At 41.5% G+C, this 19,180-nt stretch overlaps 1 protein-coding gene across 1 annotated transcript in view; it reads left to right on the top strand.

Annotated features, from left to right (window-relative positions):
* LOC116783088 (E3 ubiquitin-protein ligase SH3RF3-like) overlaps positions 1–19,180 on the top strand; it is a 250,742-nt gene that overhangs the window by 160,874 nt on the left and 70,688 nt on the right. Inside the window, exon 3 of the mRNA XM_032680351.1 lies at positions 3,094–3,189. Coding sequence (XP_032536242.1) covers positions 3,145–3,189 — 45 coding nt within the window. The 5' untranslated portion in view covers positions 3,094–3,144. The remainder of the gene's footprint in view (positions 1–3,093; positions 3,190–19,180) is intronic.

Here is a 19,180-nt window from a genome sequence, read left to right as displayed (position 1 = left end):
ATAGCAGACACATCTGCTCTGTATTGCTTCGTTAATGGCCATCAATGACTAGAGTGAAAATCAGACTGTGAATCAGGACTGTTATTGGACACTTTTTGTGCTGTTTTCTCAGCAAAAAGATTCATTTCTCTGGCAATCAGACTGCTTTTTAAGTGATTTATCTTTGACTTCTTTTCTGATAATGATTATAAACTGAAACTGCAGGTCCCACATGCCTGTTGCAAGGCTGACCCAGCCCTGACGAATAGAGAGAAACTCAAGGAAGTAGGAGAGAGCAAATAATTAAAGACTTTAGCAACAGGCATAAAAAGAGCGCAACATATCTTTGTCCAAACTACAATGGATACCATTTGCTTTTGAAATGAGATTTGAGGCTTGGATTCCTTTATGCTGCCTGGAAATCAATTTAGTCTATGTGAAATAGTGAAGTTCAGAAAGTAGAAGTGGTATGCCAAGAGATCTATGGCTTTTTACTATTCATGATCCTTTTGGGAATCTTTCTAGGAATTTATAAGTAGCACAGCTATCCAACTAGTACAAGGTACTAAAATAGTTCATGTTGAGGCTTTCATCAGCCCACTGTATAGAATGGTGTTGTTGGCTGTGAATTCAAAGAAACTTGCTATTAATAAAGAATTCCAAAAGATTTTTTGGGATTTGCTGTAATTCCTGGAGATTTTCAACACCCTTCTGAAAACTAATTATGTAATGGAATTCTCAGGGATTGCACTTTGCTCTCTCACGAAGATACACCTTTTGAATGTTAGCATATCTCAGGATGCTTTTCTCATATATGACCACATTCAACAGCCAGACCTGGCAGAGCCAAACTAAGATCAGTGTATGGAAATGCTTCCAGATTTCACAGATCCTTAGCAGGTAAAGTTGAAAGGGACCTTTGAAGGTTACCCATTCCCCACCCCATCCATGAGTAGAGTCAATGCAGGATAAGCCTTTCCTGCCAGGTATCTGTACAGCCTGCTCCGGGGATGGCATTGCATGGTGTCTCTAACAAAAATCTAATAAAATGTTTCTGAGGTTTTACAGTTTAAAATTTTTTTCTGAATTTCTTATGTGTGTGTATATATGCAAATATCTATATACACACATACATTTATACTCAGTGTTAGGTTAAGGGTTAGACTCAGTGATCTTAGAGGTCTTTTCCCACCTGAACAATCTATGTTTCTATTCATAAGCTATGTATGCACTTATGCACATTATGTTTGTACACATGAACATATAGTGAAAATGTAGACCTGTCACATCTTGGATTTTTAAAAATTCCTTTAAGGAAATAACTGAATAAATACAGAAAGTAGGGACACTCATAGCAGGTTCTTGAAGTGATGCAGTTGCGTCTTTTCCTCATATACCCCCTTTACCTAGATTCTACATTTACGATAATCAGTCTTTAGTAAGAGCATGTGGAAGCTTTGCAGATTACTGTCAGTTCTTTACATAGATCAAAAATGGTCTGTGCAGACAGGGCTTTGGAAGGGAATGCTATCTGTTTCTTCAGGAAATTAAATGCACAAATTCTTTTGCAACCTTCCAGCTGTAATAAATAGCTGAAGGACTCAGTCTGTGGCCATTTCTCTGAGCTTTCCCCTAATGGATCATTCAGATGAATAATTCAAAGGAAACATTTAAGCTATTTCAAAGTGCACATGTTCAAAATGCACATGTTCAAAAACTACAAAACACATCACATCACCCTGTTCTGGTTATTTTTCTATCAATGCAAATCCACACTCTGAACATCCTGGATCAGGAGTTTGTGGAGTTTTTTCCTACGTGAGAAGTATCTGCAAAAAAACAACTCCCCTTGCCTAATCATTTAACATCAGCATCTTGTTGCATGGAGGGTGGTAGACCATATCTAGCTCTTACTTTCACAGAGTGAGTAGTGGAAATAAAGTGAGATCAGCGGGGAACTCTGTCTCAGCTTTCTGGAGGAAAAGATTTTCTTCTATTTTTGTAAATTTCTGCACAGGAACAGAAGAAGATTGCGTGCCATGAGAGAATGAAGATGACTTCCCAGCTTCTCTCAGCTCACTCCTTTCTTTGTTGTAGAAGATCTGTCTATCCAGGCAGAGCCCCACAGAGAGGGCTGCCTTCTACAGCCGTTGTACCAAGCAGTGCTGGCTCAAGCCTGGGAGGACCCCAGCAGACAAGAGGTGGTAGCAGAAATCCATTGGCAAGCTGAGTAGCTCTGCTTGGGAAAATTCAGGGTTTGGTTCTAGTCACTTGAGCTTTTCTAATGACTGGTGTGTTCTAGGTTTTAACTATACCAAGAGAAAGTGTGAGCAGTATGAATCTGATTTGCACTGCTATACCTCCTGTTTTATCAGAAAAAATTTCATCAGCAGCTGAAATTCTTGTAAGGTCCCTTTGATTAAATATAATACTAACATGCCATTAGTTTTAGCAAATGAACTTGTGTCTAAACTGAAGCTGATCCAAGAGTTGAATGTAATTTCTTATTTAGTATGTTGTCTTTGGATTTTTACCTGCTTTGCACTTTTACCTTCAAATTTATTTTTTTTTAAAGAAAGCTGACATTCGGCTTGTCAGCAGTGTAGGCTAGTTGCTGAGTACCTCATACTATACCTTATGCTTCTTCTTGGAAGTTTTTTCCAGGACTACCTGTGCTGTACTCTAGCTTCCCTTTACATTGTCTTCTGGAGCAGCCAAGCACTCCAACAGACCCTTGGATACACAGGGGCAACTTCATGCTAGGGAGTTTTCACCCTTGAGTTAGAGGTGATGTCCTGGATCAAACATTCTTCTCTCCCTGCAGTGAAGCCAAGAGTTTACCTGTTCCCACTTGCTGTGGCCAGACCCTTGGAGCTGCTGACAGCCAGCATGAGCTGCACTGGTCTGCAGTGTGCTTAAATGCACTTTGAATGGGATGCCTGGGGTAAGATGCTGGGCCAGGAATGCTGCTGGCCCAGGACTCAGGGAACATTTTTACCTGGCTTATGACATCCTCTGTGTACTCTCTCTGTAAGCTGTAATGTGCGTAACTAAAAATTGGTATCTTTCTTCTGAAAAAATCTGATTATGTATTTTTTTGTATCTCAATTTGAGGATGAAATTTTGACGGTCATCAGGAGAGTGGATGACAACTGGGCAGAAGGAATGCTGGGTGACAAGATTGGCATTTTCCCTATCCTCTATGTTGAGGTAAGTTCATAGTGGGGTGATGGATGCTGGTCTTGATGTCTGGTGGGGGTGTTGTGCCTACAAGGTCAGGATAACCTCAAAAATTCTGAAATGAGAAGGTTAAATTACAACAGAATAACTGAAAAGGGATTATTTTGGTTGCTGTGTGCTAAGGCACTAGGAGGGCACATCCAATTCAAAGTGGCCAGCAAAATATGTTCCCTGAACTACTTTAAAGGCTTCCCATGTAGCATTTCTGATGTAATCTCCACAACACGTAGGGAAAATGGAAGAGGATGATTGCATTTGGGGTACCTTGCACCCACGTGAGGAGAGGTGGGTGTTGCCAGCTGGTGGGGAGCAGCAGTGCAGGTTCAGCCGTGGTCTGACAGCACAGACCTTCAGAGGGGTGCTGTCAATGTCCCTGACCCCAGCAGGAGCTCAGGGAGCTCCATCCATATGCCCAGGGGCTCTCATTCCATGTGTACCAGACCCAGTTCTCTCCTGAGCTCTTTCCTATGGTAATTTCCATAGGAGTCTGATTTCAGAGTAAATGATGAGGCTTCACTTTCTCCAAGCAAACCTATTGTGCCACCTCATCCTACTGCTGCCACCCTCCTGCTGGGGGTGCCCTTCCAGCCAGATGCTGCTTGGGAGCAGGGCTGCAGCCAGCAGTGGTGGCCCATGGTGGCCCTTCTGATGCAGCTCTGTTGTCCATGTCCCAGATGATGTCTTCAAGGAGCTTTTCTTCTTCGTGGGTGAACCAGGGTTGCAGAGAACAGATGAGCACCGCATGCATATGTATTTTTCCAAGGTGCTGCCACTCTGTACCCAGTACTCGGAGCAGTGTCCCTGTAACTCTGCTCCCAGACATTGTCTGGTGCCGCTCTCTGGAGTGAAGCATCTTTTGTACCCACAGCAGAGCCTGCTCTACTTGATGTGGCTCTGGTGCCTGCCTCCAAAATTACTTCTCCAGATTTCTTAGTTAATGATTTGAGACAAAATAGAGATAATTAGTGCCTGACTACCTAATTATTAACTCCGACAATGACCAATTTGGAATAAACCATCATTAATATACATTGCATTCCCACAGTTGACAAGGACAATAATATTAAAACCAGAATGTGTAGGAGCCGTTATTGGCAAACCAGCTGCCTCGCATAAGTTAATGACTTGTTTTCTTCTATTCTGAATGCGTAACACATTTTCAGTTTGTTGTGATTAAATGAGAAAGCTGGGTTTCTCCCAGAATTCATTCTTTTTCCCTTCTTTTTTTTGTCCTGGGGAAGTGTGATGTTACTGTCCTGAACTTTGCTGCAGAAAGAGTGAACTGGGGACCTCTGCACAGTGAGCACTGTTACACCCACCGCCTTTCCCCAGCCCTAGTTTCATCTGCAGGCTGGCACTGCCTACGCACTATTCAGCATACTGATCCCTCTCCCACTCCTAGGTGTCTGTTCTCCTTAATTACTGCTCTCACAGGGCTCATAACCTCAGAAGAACGGCGCATTGGGAACATGCGCAATGTGTCAGTGAAGTTCTCCAAGCACTAGTGCATCCTGAGCTGTTGTGGAGGAGCAGGAGGTAGCACAATGCAAAGTCAGAACGGCAATGCTAGAAGTTTCTAAAGAGAGGCAAACAGCCAGGTAATAAGCACCAGGGGAGAAGAATGCACGTAGGAATGTCTGTGTGCATATACATTCATACACAGACACGCACATAGATAAAATAAATAGAACTATATACACATATATTCGTCTGTACACACACACACTCTCACACACACACACATATTTTATCTGTATAAATTTGAAATCTGGTGGTTTGAAAGGCCCTTTCAAATTAGGTATTTGGGTGCCATGACATAATATTTGTGCGTTGGTTTGTAAAGCCAAAGAGAAATGATCCTACGAACAGCAATATCAGCCACCTATTTCATTCACATCCTGGTGGATGGAGGCCTTGTTCTAAATATGAGCTTATGCAAGTATTGGAGTTATACAATTATTGTGCTGTTGCCAGCTTCAGATGCTACTTTACATTAGAAATTAAAAGGAATCAGGTCGAATCCCAAAGAAATTTTGAAAAGCTCAATGTTTATAAAACACATCCTTTAAACAAGTAGTACTTGAATCTAAAAACACCCCTCAAGTCTATCCACCATTAAGTGGTTTTCAAAATCTTGGCAAAATGCGTAGAATAAGCAAAAATTAACTCTTACAGTAGCCTTCCACTTGTGTGAGCTGATTGGCTGAAGCGTGTGGGATTTCACAAGGCATCCTAAGCCCTGCATCCTGGATAGAGTGAATTCCAGCTTGGCAGGCTCTAATGTCTGCAGTTCCTCCTAGAGCCCAGATGAGAGCTCTTACCTTTGGTACAGCAGCCAGAGTATTAGAAAACAAGCAGGTCACTTCAAGGATGCCAGGGCTACAACAGCGAATATAATACTTGTTGTGGCCCCCTTTGGTAACACTTTGTCCTGGCAATGTGCTGCCATACCCCTCAAATGGGTGCTTGCACAGAAGGCTTTTGCAGGTGCTTACAAATCTCTTGCATAAATAAGACACAGCAGGGTGGTGAGGAGGCGTGATCAGCAAATTCCTCTCAAGGATGCCACTGGCCTCCTAGCACTTGGGCTTGTCAGCTGGCCCATGTAAAAGCCTGTAGTGTCTCCCTAGGCTCCATCTTCTTCCCACCTGGTACTTCCTGAATTTGAGAGTGGTCTGCTTCTGTAAGGGAAGCCTGGGAGGGCAGCTTTTAGAGCCAGACTGTGGTGTCAGAAAGCAGAGGCACAAAAAAATAGCCAAAGATATCAAAATATGTCTGGCCCCTGCAATGTGTTAGGAAGTCTCTCTCTCAGCATTATGTTTGGTTGTCTGTATAACCATATGAGTGTAACATGGCATGGGTCTTATGCTTTATTCCCTACAAGTGTTCAGCAGGAGTGCTTGCATGCCTGCTGAGAGGCTTTTTCCTGCCTCTGTCCCAACCTCAGAGAAGCTGCAGTCAGATAAGGAATAAATATTTGCAGCTCACAATGATGTCTTTTACAGCATCAGTCACACACAATATGTTCTGTCAGGGAGAGTTTGCACTATTGTTTTTTCTTATTTTTTTGCTATCCTTCGTCTTCAGTAGAAGCCATTTGGGCTGATAATTTATGTTTTAATTTGTCTACAGAAAAAACACAACATAATCAAGTTAATTCTCAAGGTGCCTTCTGTCCTGAAATAAACATCTTATTAATAATCTGTATGGTTTGAAGTCGTATTCTTGCTGGGAGGAGTTTTGGACCTGCAAGAAATTCAAAGTCCTAACAAAATGTTTTTTATTTTTCTGTCTTCAAGCTAGCTCCTTCATTCTTAATAACTGCTGTCATTCTCTCTGTTTGAAAGTTGTGTTCTGCTGCTATATGTAAAATTGAGAATAATGAAGAATAAAGTGTGTTCTAATAGATTTAAATGTGTGGGAATGAAATTTGAGGGCAATGGTGTGCTGAGTATTTGGAGGGACGCATCCTGCTCAGATGGGCAGGAACTGGAAATTCAAAAAGCTGAGCAGTTAGAGCAAAATTTCTATCTTCAGCCCCCAGAGCAAGGAAGTATTGACCGAGATCAAGAAGCCTTATGTGTCAGTGGTAGAGCAAGGCAATTATGTTGAGTGCTACTGTGACTGTAATATCTGCAAATTACAATTGATGAAGTGCCAGCCCATTGTTATAATGTTTTATGGCAGCAGGAGCACTGAAAGCTGTGATTAAGTAATATTAGGAGTTTTAAAATTCTTTTTACAGAGCAGTGAAGCAGGGTAATGGGGATCTTCTCCTGTTCTTCACAGTTAAAAAAAAAAAAAAAGTTGGAAAGGAGGTCTGGGAGAAAGAGGGAGGAGGAGAATGGGAAGAGCTGATGGTTTCAGTGCCCTGCAGCATAGGTCCCGAAGACTCCTCTGGGAAAATAATTCTTGCAAGTCAGTGTTTAAAAAGAGTTCAGCCAGAAGTGAAAAAAAAATAAAATCCAAAGCCAAATTCATTTCTTAAGGTAAACAATGATTTTTCATTCCAAAATTAGCTTTGCAGAGCAGACCATCCCATTTAGCGATTTTGTGCTGTACCACAGGATCTAAAACAGCTTAACCCGTACAGGGGAACCTGAGCCCATTTACCAGGATCCCAGCTGTAGTTGTTGAATAGTGTCATGGAGACCCATCTTCCCAGTAAAATTTGTCCTTAACTGTGTAACTGCACTTTGCTGAGGGTATCCTTTAGCCAGCCTGCAGATGAATGTGAATGGTTTAGACTTTCAGTCTGGATGGCAGATTTTGTCCTTTTTTTCTCTATATGCAGATTCCCATCTTAGCCATCTCCCAGTATGCTGGTGTCCCCAGTGGCAGTCATCACACTTATATCCTTGAAAACTCAGATGTGTTCAAGTGTGCATTTCTACCTCTAATAGATATTTTGACCATTTTCAGCAAATAACTGTTGCCCTGTCCACTTCTTTTATGTATCTTCTCTCTCCTCAGTCTGTTTGGTTTCTACCTTCAGCTGCAGGACAGATGGGTCCCTATGGGACTCTTATAATGAATTCAACCTTGATGTCTGACCTGTCATTTATGTATGTGTGGTCTATGTGAATCTTTCAGAGTATCTTTTATGAAAACCTTCAAAAAAAATCGAGCATTAGACATTTATTAAATAGTAATGTTTGTTTGGTGCCCTTCTCAAAAAGAACATGTAATCTCTGTTCTTAAGGACTGTCAAAATGGTTCATTTTAACCTTGCTAGTATCATTTAATGCGAATAAGAATGGATGCTTTTGAAAGGTGGGTAGATGGAAACTAATGTAGATGATTTTAGAAAAGCTGGCTTACTAAATCTCAGAGGAGCAAATTCATCTCAGTAGTAAGTAGGTGTAACACTAATGAGGTAAGAATTATACCCATTAACATCACAATTGGGGATTTTTTCTGTTTTCTCTCCTTTTGTGTATCAGATAAAAACGGAAAAAGAACCCTGTAAAGCTGACAATAATGTAAGCTCCAAGAGATGTTCAGCCAATTTCTGTTGAAAAGCTTTACTGATACACATTTTCAACTTTGTACATACATTGTTTTAAGAATTTCATTCCTGCACCTTTCTAGCTTCTAAAAGGTTGGTCCTACTTGTTTTCATCCTGCATAGAATATTGTAGAATATTCCAAGATATTTAGTATCAGATTTCCATGTGAATGGAGTACAAAACAGAGTTCCCATATTTCATAGCCAAACTAAAACATGCAGACTTTGTGTCGCAGGCTGCAAGAGGAACCTCAGTAAGAACCTGTACACCTGCTACTACTTTCACATCAATCCATGAATAAAACATATTGCTTTAAAGTACTGTTATGCGCATACAAAGTAAAATAATTTATGGAACTTCAAATACCAATAGTGTTAGTCAGGAAAACTAAGAGTATTAGCAGTCAGAGGTGAGAAGAAGATTAAATATACAACATATTATAATATATAATTATATATATGTATGTATATATGTATATTATATATAGAAAGACATTATTTTTAATCTTTGACCCATCTCTTCTGCATAACAGCTCAATTTCTTATGTTCCCTTTTGCTTCTATAAATAAAGAACCTTTTGCTCTTTGATTTAATTTCCTATGTAAAATGTAAATTAGCATAACTCTGGGCAGAAAAGTTTTTGTTTTAATTTTGAGTGATTTCATTTAAATTTTCTTTTAATTTCTAGCATCCTTCACAAGGATTCACTCATACAGATTCTGTAACACTTTTGTCCATCTTTGGGATACAAAGCTGAGCTGCACTGTCACCCTTGGCCTAAAATGTCAGGTTTTCCCTGGATTAGTTAAGCTTCTCAGCTCTGTAGACCTTTTCTAGTCACTCACTCCCCTCAGGCTATGTCTGGACAAGTCAATGCATGATTGTTTTCTGGTAACACCTCATTTACACTAAAGTTCATCTCAGGTGGGTGCCACAGAGGGGAAGCCTGCATACAGAGATAGGTGGGAGTACTGTCATATTTGAGTCATCCTCCTGCCCAGACAATTATGAGATCTGTGGTGAGCCATGGTGAGAGCCAGCATGTAAATTTAGACATAGCTGTAGGCTGTGAAAATTTGCCTTTTGAGAATTGACAGTTTTAGTTACAGGTCTTCTCTTGCTTGTAGTCCTGCCTACTTTCACTTGAAAGAATTCATAATTAAATTATTTGGATTTATATCTTATGACCAATATTTCTGTTAATCAAAACCAGAACCAAATTGTTATCACCTCTTATTATTTCAGGGATGTTGAACCAGAAATTTGCCAGCTGTCACCTCCAGAAATATCCTTCCCACCCACCACCCCTCATTATGAGTAACATCTGAATTTCCTAGACTTTATTTTGTAAAAATAACTCTCTAAGGTAATTTATAGAAAAAAAAAAAGGTTTCCAGCCAACTAACTTAAGCACACGACCTTCGCAAATAAGCCCATTTCCTGAGTCTTTCAAAGTTATATATATCCATTTTATATCTGTGCAGGGCATTTTTGAAGTGCTGATTCCTAGGTGGCAAAAATTATGTACCTAGGTATCTAAGTAAGATGGACTGAGTTTTCTTCTTCATCTGATTATAAGACTTAGGTCTCTAGCCACAATTCACTAAAGGACTTCCAGCACTTCCCCTGCAAAATCCTGTTTGTCATCCTTCCCAGTGTAAACTGATTGGGGTCTGGCCTACTGTGTTTTGCGTCTGCCTCCACTTCCCCATGCTATCAGCACATCAGCCCTACCCTTCACCTCCAGATCCCTTGAACTGTGCTTGTGCTTAAAGACATGTTTTCTGGTCCTGGGTGCAATTCTGTCTCATTTTTGTTATTTCTACACTGAGTTTTGGTTTTCGCCTCAAAGTTTATGTTCACTCGTTATGTTTACAGAGTCGCTTGTGTTACAAACAAGCACGAAATCCCCCAATTTCCCTGGATGGAGAGAACAAAATGTTTTCACAAACTGTTGCATCATGCTTGATAATTTCATCCATTTTAGTGCTTTCTTTCTCTTTGCTGTCCTTTCAACCTTTATTCCACTCTCTCTTCAGTTGGATAGTAGGTGAAGACACAACTACTGAAGCTCAGTCATATTGGTAGGTCCCACCAAGAAGCAGCATCAGCAACAGAAAAGTGGTTCTGCCCCCAGCAGCACTTTTGAACTGGGAAATACTCTTCCAAATCCTCCACAAGACCTTGCAGGTCTCTAGGTACAGTTCATCTGACCAACAGCAGATAGTTCTCTGCATCTGAGCTAATTGTCTGGATTCCCTTTTACCATCAAGAGAGATAACCAGGTGCTCATAGGGAGAGAAATAGGTATTGCTGCTTCATGGAGACAGGTAAACATGTCAGGTGAGCCTACTTGTAGAAGAGGCTGTTTCTCTTCATCGGTTAGGAAGGGAAGGCAAGGTTGCCAGCTCCAGCCAAGGGGTGGGGGAACTACTCCTCATCTATTGTGGTTGCTCAGGCTGTGAAAGGAAAGGGCCCACAGTGCTCATTGCACATAAAACCTGCCATTTCACCAGCAAAGCGTATCTTTGTTGAGGTCAGATCTTTGACACTGTAGGCTATTATTCATCAATTTCCAAAAGTACCCATCAGTCATAAACCTGTCAATATTCATTCTGATTTTGCTAAGGGACCTTAAAACTTCAGGTTTCAAAAGCAACTAGATGCCCTGAATGGTAAACTTTTGGCAATGCTTAGATACACGTTCAGCAAATATTGGGGAAGCTCAGGTGCACTCTTTACTACCCATTACTTCCTCATTCTGCTCCTGAGATAGCTGAAGCCTGCCGTGGGTGTTGAGTAAGTCTCTTCTACATACAAGAAAGTACATCTGCACATGGTCCTGCAATGTTTCACGTGAAAAAAATACCTCAGGAAAAACATTAGTCCATTTGGCTTTATATCTACTCAGAAGGACCAAGTAAATAGATAGTGCGTTACTTATGGATAGCTTCTGCCTGTGCAACAAACATTCTGGACTTTCCAGCAATGCTCAGCAGCCTCACAGCACACAACCATTGCATTGAAATATTTCAGCAATGGTGCAGGTTTCCAAGCACTAGAGATTAGCATTCCCCATTGAGTATACCTGCTGTCCCAGGGCTCTGGGCGGGTTCTAGAGCACATTGTCAGTAGTCCACAGTCTCCAGAGGAGGCACGAGAAGAGGTCTTTTGTCTTTTCCAGCCATTGATCACCTCTGACAGCTTCTAAAGATTGTTTCAGCACTGATGAATTCCTGGGATCTTTTTCCTTTTGAAAAGACAGTTTCAGTCTCACTTACCTAGAGCTAATGCATGAATGTATATTAAGCTATATGTCAACAGATACACGATTTGTCTAGCAGTTAATTAAAAATACAATCCTAGAGGATTTCATTATTTCTCACAGAGGTATTCTTCATTTTGTTTCTTAGTGGCCTTGTTATTGCATGTTGCACATCTTAATTAGCTTCCTTCTTGAGAAGCTTTCCTGGTGCCTTAAATTTCTGAGTGGAGATCTTCAATCCAAATGCAGGCACAGAGAGTGGATATGAGGGCTTTGGGAGATGGCCCTGATAAACTGGCTGTCCGCTCCGCTGCTGGTGGCCACAGTTCTGTAAAAAAAAGGAAAATGTTTCCATGCGTCTCCCACGGCACTGGTGCTGGAAGTGACAAAGAAAAGTGGGTCCAATATTAAAATCCTAGACTGTGAAAGGATCTTTGCTATGCCAGTGGTAAGATGACCATCAGGGTAAGATGACTTCCATCAGAGGGACAGGAGGGACAGTTGATGACAGTGACACCATAAAGGATTTGCCAGGGAGTGCCTGTTAGAGCTCCCTCTGATTTCTGTTTGCAGAAGATAGCATGTTACATAAGTATTATGGGGAGACATAGATCTGACACATGAACCACTCTGGATAAGGAATGGTCTGAATGGTCACATTCAAAGAGTTGCAGTCAATGTCTTGATGTCCAGGTGGAGAGCAGTGACAAGTGGCGCTCCTCAGGAGTCAGTGTTGGGACTGGTGCTGTTTAATACCTTTGTTAGTCACATGGATGGTAGGATTGAGTGCACCCTCAGCACCGCTGAGGATGACACCCAACTGTGTAGTGCAGTCAACATGCTGGAGGGAAGGAATACCTTGGGTTTAACTCTTTCTTTACTTTTTGTTGTCACAGAACCTGGAATGGTCAAACTGTTTTTATTCTAGGCACAAAGAGATCCAGGAGTGCATGTGTGTGCTGAATGCATGCTTCAAATAACAAAAATAACAGATGAAGTTGATTTTTACCCTAAAAATGTCATTAGCTGTGCCAAACCCAGATGTTTAAGTCTGAAATCCTCTGACATTTTGTTAGGTGTTAGAGCTGAGCATTGAGAAAACCAAATTCAAAAGACTAGATGATGAATCTGCAAATTAAAAACAAAAATCAGAAACAGGAGAAGTTAACTGGAATTAATTTGGGGATCTGCATCTTTTCCAGATTTTCTCTAGAACACACAGGACTCTTGGAGGCTCACCTCTTTGTGTTTAGTCTATCCTGTAGAAGAAATTGCATAAGGGGTCCTTGGTTTTGCTTACTTTATTCCTGTACAAAGTAGACCAGCCATTGTTTATTTTATCTCCTGCTGCACCATTTTTGGATGTGATAGTGACTGCCAAAGGGATTGTCCTGCTTTTGCTTTGTGTGTGACAATACTTTCCTTCTGCCTTCCATGCTCCAGGACTACCAGACATATCTGTGTGCTGAAATGGATCAGGGAAGTCACTCTGTTTAAAACTGTTTGTTTAAGTTGGCGATGTTGTTGTTTTACTTTCCAGACATCTCTGTTCCATTGTCCCATTTACTACATAGTCACATGAACATCCATGCTGATGCAGGGCAGAAAGTGGGAAGATGGGAAAGGAAGCCATGTGGCATCTCACTCTGCAGAAAAACATGACCATGAGGGGCAGAAACCCCCACCCACAGATATTCTGCAGGCAATTGCTGCCATTGTACTGTGCTCTAAGCCATCATGCCAAAGTGGTGACATGAGGAATGTGGGACTTTGTGGAAGCAACCTCCTCTATCTCCTGCTTGTCCCTCAATTTATCTAATTATTTTATTAAGTAATAATTTTATGACAGAGCATCACTAGGCACTCCATAAACCAGGTTAATAATATTAGTTTTTCTTTAAGTGAAGCTAGAGGCAGTGTCCTGCTCTAAATCTGACTTTGAAGTCTTCTGATCTATTTAGACACAACTGAATCAAATTGACAGGAAATTTCATGAGAGAGGTTTCTGTAATAGAATTTTTCCATGACAGAATTCTTCTGGAATCCTTTGGACAAAGCAGGAGAGGTGCCAGAGCATTCAGGCAGTGGTGGACTCATGCTAGAGGTATTCTCCTCTCACCATGTGGCTAAAGGGAGGACACTGAGGGAAGAGGCAGCTCTCCCTGGTGTCACTGTTTCTTCAGAAGAAAGCAACCACACAGAAGGAGGGATAGCACTCCCTGATGGTCATCTTCTTTATCCCTTTTCTCTGACCTCTTTCAGCCTCAAAACCAGAGCAAGGAATTTACAGGCATGACTTCTCATGTGCTTTTTCTTTCCTTTTCCTAGCCCAGGAGTAAGGACTGCGAGTCTTACCTTTGAGAAATAATGTCCTCAGCATCTTTTCTGATGGGATCAGGGGACGTTTAGGTTAGATGTTAGAAAAAGGTTAGAAAAAGGTCCAGAACAGGGTCCCCAGGGAAGTGGTCACAGCACCAAGGCTGACAGAGTTCAAGAAATGTTTGGACAATACTCTTAGGTACATGGGGTGACTCTTGGGGCTGTCCTGTGCAGAGCTAGGAATTAGGTTCAATGATCCTTGCACATCCCTTCCAATGAAGCATATTCTGTGATTCTGTGATTCTCTCCTTGCTCCAGTCTAGTGATTAGAGATGCTTACCTGTTCCCAGACAAAGCCTTTCACCAACATACATGCATTGCTCAGGAAAGAGAAGTGTGGTTGTATTGATTTGGTGGGTGCATGGTTTTCCTATCCCTCAATATATGAACTATAGGAGTGAAAGAAGGACTATCGAGATGATCGATACTGCATTCCTGGCGGTGTCCCAGGCCAGATGAGATCTGGGAGCTCTTGGTACTGATATTGAATTTCTCTGCCCTACAGCAACCGGGTCATGGTTTAACCATGGCCTGTTACTGCTTGGGGTCATGCTCTATCTCAAGCACAAGATTTTGTCCTGTGGGGGTCCTTGAGGGCAGAGAAATGCTCTTAAGGGCTGAGTTTAAGGTCCAAGCAAAGGCAGCTCCACACCACTCCAGTGACACGTGTCTGCCTTTGCATAGAGCACCCCTCACTCAACACATACCTGAGTTTTCAGTGCAGTACACAGTACACAGTTAAGTGTGTTACTTTCTGTTTGGTCACTGGTTAAAGAGGAATCAATGTACTTTCATGGCAAGTAATAAAGACATTGCCAGTGGGAATCACATCCTCATGCCTGGTTCCATTCATCTGTGTGGCTGGCAGTCCTACCTAGTCTTTGTCCAACTTGATTGCTGAGTGTTCACAAAGATCAAATTCTCATCATGTCCTACCCTGATTATGGCTACATCCTTTTTGCATCCTTAGCAAATGCAGACCTGCCTCATTCATGACACTCCGGTGTGCTCATCTGCTACTACTTCTTTCTTTCTCTCTGAAGTCCTTTTCTGTAGAGCCCATGCAACTAGCCCTTACTTGCAAACCTTTGATTACTCATTACTCTCTCTCTGTATTGTCTTTTATTTACTACTGAATACCACCTATGCCAGTCACTTTGTCAGTTTTTTAAATCCTAATTTTCTTCCACAGTGCTTTGTTCTTCATTGTGATGAATGCTTCAAACATCTGCATCAGCATTGCTCCTCCAGACTCCTCTCTAAAATTGTTCTTGGCTATAATGGTTACAGAAGATTTATGTTGTATAGAATCCTCTGTCCATCTTGCTGATAAGACTGTTGCATTGTATATTTTGTCTATATCTATATATTGTCTCTTGTCCTCATCTTCAGTTGTACTTTCTTTGGGCCAAGAGCTGTCTTGTTGCTCTATTTTTATGTAATATTTCTCACAATGGAGTTCTGATGTGTGGTAGGAGTTCTTCAGCATTTAATGGCAAAAATAATAAAAGTATTAACAAATGTCTCTGTGTGACTGCATCACATGGTATGGTCACAGTTTGGAAAAATTCAGTTTCCTAGGGGCAGCTTGTCTCTCTGTCAATGGAATGCGGAATGTAGGTGCAATTCGGGGAGTCCATTTTCAGAAAGGAATGCGTTAGGAAAATATTTGAGCATGAGTAATTCAACAAACAGAAAAAAACCCTTCAGTACTCTGCACTTTCAGGAAGATTTCCTACTGTGCGGATTTTTTGCTAGCCCATTAATTTTGCCATCTCAAAGCTCTAGCAGCATGGCCTAGAGCAGTGGTTTTCCAAATTCCTTCCAGTTGTAGCATACTAACATAAACAGCATTTGCATATGGATGTCATAAAAGTGACTAATGCTGGCAATCATCATACTTCATTGCAGTAATGTGACAAATGTGCCTGAGCATCCTAAAAGATCTGCTCCAAGCTCACTGGCGCTGAAGAAATGGCACACCTCTTTTCTAGCAGTGACACTCGTGGCAGAGCAGGCTTGGACAGAAACCAGAACATTGATCCAGCTTTAGATGAGTGTACAAGAGGCAAGGGTACTAGCTGCTTCACTGCATGACTCCACAGCGCTGGGTACATGTCCTTTACCCTAAACCAGAAATTAAACTCAGAAAGTTAAATAACATTTTCTAGTTTGACAGCCAGAAAGTTCAGTGTACTCTTTGAGTGCAGCTGTCGGCAAGTCAGTGGGGAGACCTCTGGCTCTGACCTCAGCCTTGTCCCCAGTCATATTTTAACATCTCGGAATCTCCAAAGAAGGCTACAAATGGTTCCTTGAGGCCTGGGGCAGTCAGTCATGCCATGAATGAGAGGCTTAATGGTGCCACTTTCAGTCGAGTTTGTGGACTTGATGGAATTCGTCACAGTTCAGCTTTGTCAGATTTTTCTTCCACAAGATGAAGTGGGAGAATTGTGAACCCAATTACATCATCATATTGCACAGAAAACACATTTTCATATCTTACAGACTGGCTTTCGGAGCATTCAGTTACTGGTCAGGCTTCTTACAAAACTGAGATGTGCATGTTGTGCAGTGTGCAATATGCCATGTGCAACAGCTACTGCCCTGTAATGCCATCCTGATCCATTGCACACCTTTTACCAGTTTGACAGAAATATAAAAGTCTCCAAGGTAAGACAAACTCATGTAAAAGTTTAACTGGTCACCGCATAGAGTAAAAAAGGATGCAAACTAATGCTTCCACTGAGGAAAAAGAGCCATGGTGCTGTACCAGGCATCAGCACATCTATACAGGAAGAAAGTGCTTTAAATATGCAGGCAATTCCAAGCAGAGTTTGTACTATAATAACCACTGGATAGGGCAACTATGAGACACAAATTCAGACTGTGAATTCATGTCTCTCTTAGCATAACTCCTTTATTTAGTCTGTGTGCATAGGTAAGGAGACCGGTCTTCCTGTCACATGGACAATTCGTGTATCCTGGTGCTGCTGCCCATCTCAAACACACATAGTTCATCTCACATTTCAGAGAAACATCTCAGAACTGTCCCTCTAGGGAGTCATCAAATGGTTGGCTGAAACAGCAGCACATCATATCCTGACTCATATTATCACCCCAACTGGCAAATAGTAAACCCAAAGCCTGGATGCAGCTCTCCGATGACACAGTGGCTTTTGTGACAGGTGGCTGCCATTCTTTGATTTTCACTGCTTCCAGTGAAACAGGCAGTGTCACCCTGGAGCTGGTACAGAAACTTTCCACTACAAGTAGTAACACTGCTTTGTAGCCAGCTATAACAGGAGCACCATGCACACAGGGTCTAACTATACAGCCCCATGGCAGCTTATACTGTTGCAAATACCCTGTACCACATCCAGCAGTCTTCTTCTGTCTTGTATTTGGGAAGCAGCAGCCAGAACACTATGTAATAAAAAATGTCTTTTTCCTAAATATAGTACACACAGGGCAAAGGCTGTTTATCACAACCCTTTAGTGCTAATGTCTGCTTGAAGTGTGTATACCTTGGTTCCTTTTACAAGCAATTGAACCAAAACATTTTCTTGGCATTTGCTTTCATTCTTCATTTCACTGCTTTATCAGAGATAGAGAGAACAGTGCATTTATTTGGATGTGATTCCCCACAGGTAATCTTCAGTTGCAGCACATAAAACTTAATTTTCCCCAATTGCACAAGATTTCTTATTCTACACAAAGTTGTAAATCACTGCAACAAAGACTCCTTGCTTGCTCAGTGAAGGCAAAGTCTTGCAGTACTTGGAAAATTACTTTGGCTTTCCCACATGCTCCTTGTACTGCAATTCCAAGAGCTTCCAAGAGCTTTGCAGATTTATTCAACTTCATGCTTTCTGCAGGTAACATTGGTAGTGTGACATCCTTGTAGGCCTTTTTCTCATTGCCCACCAAAACACTTTTGTTATCAAATTCATAAAGGACTTCAGCAAATATATATGTTTTGTTTCTTTCATCCTTATCTTCTATCTTCTTTATCTTCTGTCTTCTTAAGCTGGAAGCAAGTGTTTTCCTTAAAAGAAGGCATGGTATTGTTTCTTCTTTCACACAACCCTGAACATTACAAAACCAGTATTTTCAAGAACTATATTTCCAGGAACAAATAGGAGAAAATGAGCACAATATTGTGTCTGGTAGAATGTGTGCACAGTGCAGCTATCAAGAAGACAAGGGTCTCTTCAACAGCATGAGCATGATGTTGCCTGGTTCACAATCCCATTTATAATTACTTGGGATCACGCACCATAATTTGGAAGCCATTTGCTTTAAGACTCCAAGGCTTGGTGTATGCATTAACTCTGAAGAGATCCTCTGCCTTAGTTGGTGGTATTTAACATGTTAGTTTTCAGCTAATTCAAAATGTTATGATCCCTTGAGTAAGCAGTACCACCAGTAGCCTTGTGGAGCATTAAGGAAGGACATTGAAAGTTGCCTGAAAACTCTGAAAACACGCTTGGCTCTTTTGAAGACACAGAGGTTGTGCAGATATTGCTTAGAGTTCACTTGTGATCCACACAGCTCTGCTTCAGGATCTACAGTATCTTTCCTAGCCCATGGTGAAGTTTTTAGGTAGAGCTGGCTGAAAGTAAAAATTTTCCCAAGTGAAGGGGTTTCTAGATTCAACACAAAGCTGCTTTAGAGGGCTTCCCTTCCTTGCAGTAGTAACTGGCTGTAACAATACAGGGCTCATACAGCTACCAGTTGTCAGTGAAGCATGAGGACATCATGTGAACTGCTTCTGAAAGCCTTCTGAATCTATTTTGATCCCCTGTCCAGGTTGCTGCCCTGCATAAGGCTGTTCAAACTTCTACCAGCACCAGCGTCTTCTGAAGTGGTGCAGGTGGGCACCTGGACTCAGGGGCAGAGTCACAGAGGTTTTCCGTTTTACAAGAACAAGAACAAAGGGGACTCAGACAGAAAGCTGGTGGCTTTCTTTTTGGAAAGTGGCAGTGTTGTCTCAAGTCTTTCATGACTGTTTCTCCACACAGGGACTTTGAACCAGGAGTCCAAGTATCCTGTTGAACCTCCCAAATCACTGTAGACTTGGCCATTTCTTGTCTTAACTGAGAAACATCATCTGAGAAACAGTTTTGTGATGGACATCTTGTCAAAACAAGCAAGTTCCTGGGAAGTACTTAAGCTCCAATGAGTTTCATTTTTTGATGAAAAAACAGTTTGTCAGTCAAATCCACACAAGCTTCAACAGGGACTCCTCTGGTACTGAAATTGGTGCCAGATGGGCACTAGTCCTTCCACCGTTGAAGGCAGCTGGAGT

Source organism: Chiroxiphia lanceolata, chromosome 2, assembly GCF_009829145.1.
Source record: "Chiroxiphia lanceolata isolate bChiLan1 chromosome 2, bChiLan1.pri, whole genome shotgun sequence".
NCBI classification, from domain to species: Eukaryota; Metazoa; Chordata; class Aves; order Passeriformes; family Pipridae; genus Chiroxiphia; species Chiroxiphia lanceolata.
This window is presented reverse-complemented; position numbering and strand designations above follow the sequence as displayed.